The sequence below is a fragment of the Eurytemora carolleeae genome, unplaced genomic scaffold (assembly GCF_000591075.1).
Source record: "Eurytemora carolleeae unplaced genomic scaffold, Eaff_2.0 scaffold530, whole genome shotgun sequence".
Lineage (NCBI taxonomy): Eukaryota > Metazoa > Arthropoda > Copepoda > Calanoida > Temoridae > Eurytemora > Eurytemora carolleeae.
This window is the reverse complement of record NW_019397460.1, coordinates 201,866-208,594: the sequence shown is the minus strand read 5'-3', so window position 1 is coordinate 208,594 and position 6,729 is coordinate 201,866. Positions and strand designations below refer to the sequence as shown.

General features: G+C 30.1%; 1 protein-coding gene across 3 annotated transcripts in view; it reads left to right on the top strand.

Annotated features, from left to right (window-relative positions):
• LOC111714421 (probable imidazolonepropionase) overlaps positions 1–6,564 on the top strand; it is an 11,327-nt gene extending 4,763 nt beyond the window's left edge. For all 3 annotated transcript variants that reach the window (XM_023489522.1, XM_023489523.1, XM_023489524.1), the window contains 11 exons: positions 284–345; positions 590–665; positions 1,286–1,341; positions 2,002–2,106; positions 2,594–2,684; positions 4,005–4,084; positions 4,267–4,300; positions 5,022–5,100; positions 5,550–5,565; positions 6,092–6,185; positions 6,381–6,564. In XM_023489522.1, coding sequence (XP_023345290.1) covers positions 284–345; positions 590–665; positions 1,286–1,341; positions 2,002–2,106; positions 2,594–2,684; positions 4,005–4,084; positions 4,267–4,300; positions 5,022–5,100; positions 5,550–5,565; positions 6,092–6,185; positions 6,381–6,500 — 813 coding nt within the window. In that variant the 3' untranslated portion in view covers positions 6,501–6,564. The remainder of the gene's footprint in view (positions 1–283; positions 346–589; positions 666–1,285; positions 1,342–2,001; positions 2,107–2,593; positions 2,685–4,004; positions 4,085–4,266; positions 4,301–5,021; positions 5,101–5,549; positions 5,566–6,091; positions 6,186–6,380) is intronic.
• Positions 6,565–6,729: the final 165 nt, after the last annotated feature.

Sequence of the window (6,729 nt, the reverse complement as noted above, 5' to 3'; positions counted from 1 at the left end):
GAGAAATAAAAGTTATGTAATACAAGGTTACCCACAAAGGATGAGAGTGTAAAGACGACCTGAAGCTCTCCAAATATGACAATTTCTTAATAAATAAAAATGATAAATAAAATCTTCCGCCTTGAATATATATTTTATATGGTTTATTTAATGATTTGGCAAAGAGCAAAACATGTTTACAATGGCAGGGGGATATAAATATAAGGAAACAGAGAGTATAGATTTCGTAGAGTCATCCTTTGTGGATCCCCCTGTATATATATATGGATTGTGAACTGTTTAGAGTGGATACGGACTGGAAGTAGATACAGAAATCAAGATGCTCAAGGTTCTAGAATTGGCAAGGTAGAAATATGAAGCAAATAATAATCATTTGTTATTCCCTATATCTTTACAACCTGATGGTGCAACCTTTGAAATGTCAAACTTTGATATAACGGGTATTTCAAACTTTAATACAACGGAATTCATAATCTGAAATAGCTAAAGACCACGACAATGGGTTGCAAAGATGTAGGAATTTAAAAATCAGAGCTTGTGACAAATACTCAATTTTTTATAGTTTATATAATTTTTGTAAAATATGCAGGCGTGAGGTTCCTATTGAGATCTCCAGTACGTTTTGTGGGGCGCACTCTGTACCTAAAGGAAAATCAGCGGCAGAGGTTTGGAAATTTACACCGTCACAAATTCTAACTTTTCAAACCTCAAATCTTTGAAACCAATAATATTTAACACTTAGAATGAAATATCAAAGATTTACAATGTTAGGTTGCACAGGTTGAACAAATATAGGGATAAGAAAATTAGAAGTTTGTTGCGAATAGTCAGTTTCTTTAAGTAAGTCACATTCAGATTAAAGAAGCCATAAAAATAATCAAAGTTAAGAAAAAAAATGTCATGAAAAATTTAAATATTTCTTTCCTTCCCGTTCAGAAGTTCCGAAAACTTTACATCCTTGCAAATTACTCAGGAAGAATTTTATTATTTTTATAGATTTTTTAAACATCTGGTTTCACAAATTATGAAAGCATTTTTCAAAAACTGTTGAGACTCGGCCGCCATGGATTTGTCTCAGGTTTGACCTTCCCAGCCGAAAATATTTTTCTGTAGCCTTGTATAGGAAGATTCTAAAAATTTCTATATATTTCCAGCTGTAGTTTGGATAAATACATGTAAATAGTTGTACACATAAAACGGATAAAACTATTCATAAAACCCATATTTTCAGAAAAACATTTCTAAATGCATCAATTCATCATTATTTGTATAATTTTAATTTTAGGCAACTGCTGATGTAGTGGAGAATCAACTAAAAGCAGTTCTATCAGCCAACAAGAGGAATTCAAATTTAGAATTTAAAAGAGTTGAATTCAGTCTACAGTGTATACAGTGTATACACAGCAAGATTAAAAGGTTTCTATTTAGATTGCAAAAGCTCTGAAGGGTTGGACAACTTAAAAAGAATTTTAAAAATTTAATTATTACTTTTAGGATTATTTTAATCATTAGGTTAAATGTTCAAGTTTAAGTCTGAGTAAATTTTTTTATTTTTTTATTTAATAAATATTTGTCCAAGAGACGTTATTTACAATAAAACGTTGAAAAAGAGTAAAATTGACTTTTCCTAATGGAAAGCCTTATTCTAAAAATTTTTTCCTATTTTCTGGAAAACTTATTTAAATTCAACCATTTATAAATATTTTTTAATTAAATTACCTTTTCTTATGTTTTATAACGTGATGATACCAATTATATTTATAAGATTCTAGTGGAATATTAATTGTATTATATTTTTAGTTTTTAACAAATATGCATAGTACATATGATTACCCACAAAGGATGAGACTTCAGAGATTACTGTCCGGAATTTATAATGCCTGTTTCATTTATTTATGATTCCCACAACGTAAACGTGTTTCTTTCTTCGACAAATCATTGATTAAACCATTAAACATTAAATTTAACAAGCCGTCAAAATTTGAATTCTGGTGAATAAAGTGGTGAACTAAATGTTGAGAATATTGACGTGTTCTGTGAGAAAGGGGTTTTTGAAATAGAAGATTCCAGAACTATTATGATGGCTGGCCAAAGAGAGGGGCTCAGGTATTATAATTGAAGGAAGTTTAGATTTTGGGACGAACTGAAACTTTCTAATATTTGCAACCTGATGGCGTAAATCTTTGATATATCATACTAAAATTATTTGACTTAAAGAATTTATAGTTTTAAATGTCTAAGGTCTACGACATTGGTTTGCACAGATATATGAATTGACCAGTCAGAGTTTGTGGATAATGTTTACCAATATCCACACTGAACGTAGACATTAAGGGGATTTCTCGTGAAAAATGAAAGAGTAAAGAATTAATTTGAAATAAATGCGGCAGCAATTCAGTGTCCAAGGAAGACTTGTCGAAGGGGAAGGAACTGTTGAAACACGGAATATATATAAGATACAAAAGTTGTCTCTCTCTGTACAGAAAGAATTGTCTTAAAGAGACATCGGAAAAATTCTTTAGTAAATTTTGAACAAATTATTTAGTAAAATTGTAAATCAAAAATTGACATCATTAAAACATATATTTTTCAGGTTAAACTTTCATGGTGATGAGTTGTATCCCCTGGGTGGAGCCGAACTTGGAGCTAAACTTGGAGCTCAAGCCATCTCCCATCTAGAGGAGGTTGAGTTTAAAGGGACTGAACGCGTAAATTGACCCTCCATACTAAGATGGAATCCAGATTCACAACGGTACCATTAAGGGCCTTAAAAGCGATGTCTGAATAATTATAAATAAGATATCAATGTTTATGATTTTGTGAACTGACTGTGTTCAATTGTGGTTTCTCTACAAAAGTTACTTGCGCATTTCTACTGCAGGAAAATATAAAGGAATTGTATAAAAAAAATTTAAAACTTTAGAAAAGCGACAAATTCTTTAACATTATTGATCAGATAAAGGTTTCAAGGGTACTGTTGTCAATCTTTGTGATATAAATTTTTTTTTAATACTTAAATTTAAAACATGGATATAATTTTTAAAGTATTAAGTTGATTTAACTTTTTTAATTCTGTTCTGTTTTGATGTCGTAATTTTAAAAAAATAGTTTCTTAAAAAATCTTTATTTTTTCCGCTGAAAACTGAAATACTTTTATTATTGGGCTCAATTTCACATTTGAAATTGTAACGCAGATTGAGGCGGATTTCTATATTTTAGTTTATTTGATAGATTTCATCTTCTTTTCAACAGTATTAACAGTATTTTCTGGGATAAAATCTCTTTCAGATTTTTCAATTCAATCTGATGATTACATGGCTCCCCAATATCAAGATAAATATGTGAAGAAATTTGAACATAAACATATTCTACGTTTTTGGTTTAACTTAGATGTAACCCCGTTTTCAAACCATTGCATTTTTTACAGTAATTAAGATTTTAATTTTATTAATATTGAAAATAATATTTTTCTTACAGTCGTTGTCATATATATCAATACAATAAAGACGACTTTTGATTTCAATTTTGAGTTCTACCTGCTTTATAACAACATGGATAAACATAAATATAGAAACAAATAGAAGCTGTCGATTATCAGCTTCTCTTTTTTTTGTAAACTTATTATTTTGCAAAAAGCTTGTAAATTATAAAAGTCGCCTGTCTTGTATTTATATAAACGCCGACCAATATAGTTAATCTTATATCCAGCGCCAGATTAGGGGCAGATCAAATGTGGAACTCAAATTTGTCTACTGCAGGAATTATCATGATTAAAAACTTCTGAACCTAGAATAACGACAATATATTCAATATTATTGATCAGAATATCAGATACAGGTTTCAAGGGTACCGTTGTGAATCGGGCATTGTCATCACAATTACAGCCCCTTTAATACTTTCTGTTCCTAATCACTAATTATTTTAAAAAGATAATCAAAATAAATTTTGGAAAATTTCATCGAAAAAGAAAATAATTTTTGAGTTAAAGATGGATATTTTTTTAGATTAGCGATGAAGGTATCAAAGCCATGGCAGAATCAGGCAGTGTAGCCGTAATACTGCCTTCAACTGCATACATTCTTAGGTATTTTGTCAAAAACAAAAATTAATGATATTATGAAAAGACTTACAATAAATATGCTTAAGAAGATAATTTTTCGATAAATATAATATTATGATGAAAATTAAAGCAGTTAAGGAGAACAAGTAAAATAATTTTGAAAATATTAATGAAAGAAATTTCTAATTCTTTTTGATAATTCTTAGGCTGAAACCACCTCCAGTTAGAAAAATGATAGAGGTAAACATAATATTTTAGAGATAGTATCGTATAATAATATATAGAACATATTTTATATTTGTAAAAAGATTAAAAACACATTTACTGAATTGTATATATCTTCTATAAACCATTTTAATATATTTAATGGTTGAGTACTTTAAAATAAGGGAAATTATAGAACCTTATCTTCAATAATGCTAAAATGAACTACATATTATATAAAGGACATGAGTTTTTGCCACAAACTCTGCCTTTCCAACCCGTATATCTTTGGATTCCAATGTCGTAGACCTTAGATTTGTCAAACTATGAATTCTGTTAGATCAAACGATATAAGTTTGAAATATCAAAGATGTACGACCTTGGGTTGCAAAGGTATCGGGATTATAAATTCAGAGTTGGTGGCAAAGACTCAATTCCTTTGACATGGCTATTGATTAGATATATAGATATAATTTGTGCACAAATTATTCATCTCAACGATCTTTGCGCCCTACTCTATGTTTATTTTGTATAATTGTGTTAGACTTTACAATTTAAAAGTCTTTTCCCATTAAAAATTGTAAAGTAATTAGTGTATAATATTTCTACTATAGGACGGAGTTATTGTAGCTTTGGGAACAGATTTCAACCCTAATATATTTAAATAATAATATTTCTGTTATAGGACGTAGTTATTGTAGCTTATGGGAACAGATTTTAATCCTAATATATTTATATCATAATATTTCTGCTATAGGACGGAGTTATTGTAGCTTTGGGAACAGATTTCAACCCTAATGCTCATTGTCTCTCTATGCCGGTGATCATGCATCTAGGAAATTATTCTACATTTTTGCAGTGCCTTTCCCCTTTTTATATTTAAAGAGACAACCTTCCTTATAAATTTAAGTGACCTTTACTTTAAAAAAGTGGCATGTCTGATTCACAACTTTAATTTAATCAATTTTTAAAAAGAATTTGATGGAGATATTTTTTAATTTTTTATCAGACAAAGATTTTCAGGGTATTATTGAGAATTAGACCTGTCACTTGCAAGTTGTAATTACGTATAGAGCCCTTTTATACTTTTTATTAGGCTATAGTTTTTGAAACTAGTCCTTGTCTAAATTTCTCCTGGTTCACTGAACCTGGTCTGTGCAAAGAGAACGTGATAGCAATAAATAATTTTGCTTTTCCAGAATTTAAATTCTGCATTAGACCTTACACACTTTAAAAAAGAAGTTCCTTTGCCTTTCTCTCTAAAATGTAAAATGACGTGTTCCAGCCTGCGTTAATCTACGGTAATCTTTTTTATACTTTTATCAAGATTATATTGGTTTTCCTAGAATACGAGTTCCAGCGAACGAAAACTTTCGCGAACTTTTTGCGAAAATGAATTAAGCGAAAAAATACGAAAACTTGTGAAATTTTCTGCTCTGAGAGCTCTTCATGAACAATTTCATCATATCATAATGATTTCTCTTACGTGACCGTATTTTTTTCGCAAAATTTTCGCGTTTGTTTTTCCCTCATCTAAAATTTTAGGTAAATCGGTCAAGGAGCGTATGATTTATGATCTGACGTCCTAAGAGCCAAACAGAGATTATTACTATATATATATATATATAGTAGCTGAAGGGCCCGGCATTGTCCGTGGAAAAAAAATGTTGAAAAGAATCTAATTTTTTAGCCTATAACACCCCCCAGCCACCCATGAGTCTCCACAAAAAATGTCAGCCCAATCGGTCCAGTCGTTTTGCCGGCTATACGTTACATATATATATCCGAATTTCTTGTTTTCTATATAGATCTATAAATATATTGCAGTATGAGTATGAATGAGGCACTAGCTGCTGCTACCATCAATGCTGCTCATAGTATTGGTCGAGGAGCTACTCATGGATCTATTCAAGTTGGCAAGGTTAGAAAAACAAGCGAAAGTGCATTATGATATCGAAAAAAAAGACATTTCGTGAAGCCATATTTTAACTAAAATATTAGGCGCTTTGATCCTTTGTTTTTTACTGTTTACTGATTACACACTTGGCGTTTCTTGATAAACAAAAAACCAGCCTACAAACAAAACAAATAAAACAAATAATCTGAATTTTTAAAGGTTGGAGATTTATTGATTCTGAATGAGAAAAAATGGGAACATCTTGTTTATCAACTTGGAGACAATTCTGCAGTACAGTTTGTTGTTAAGAAGGGGAACATTGTGTACACTAAGATCTAAACAATATATTTGTTTATCTGTGTGAAGTTGATTTCCACAAAATAAAAATAAAAAATCAATTTTTTTTATTAGATCGCGACAAAAATGGAAAATTTGAAAAATAGGAGAAAAAGCATTATGTACGATGTACACGGTATCGATAGTTAGAACTTGATGTACATGGTATCGATAGTTAGAACTTGATGTACATGGTATCGATAGTTAGAACTTGATGTACATGGTATCGATA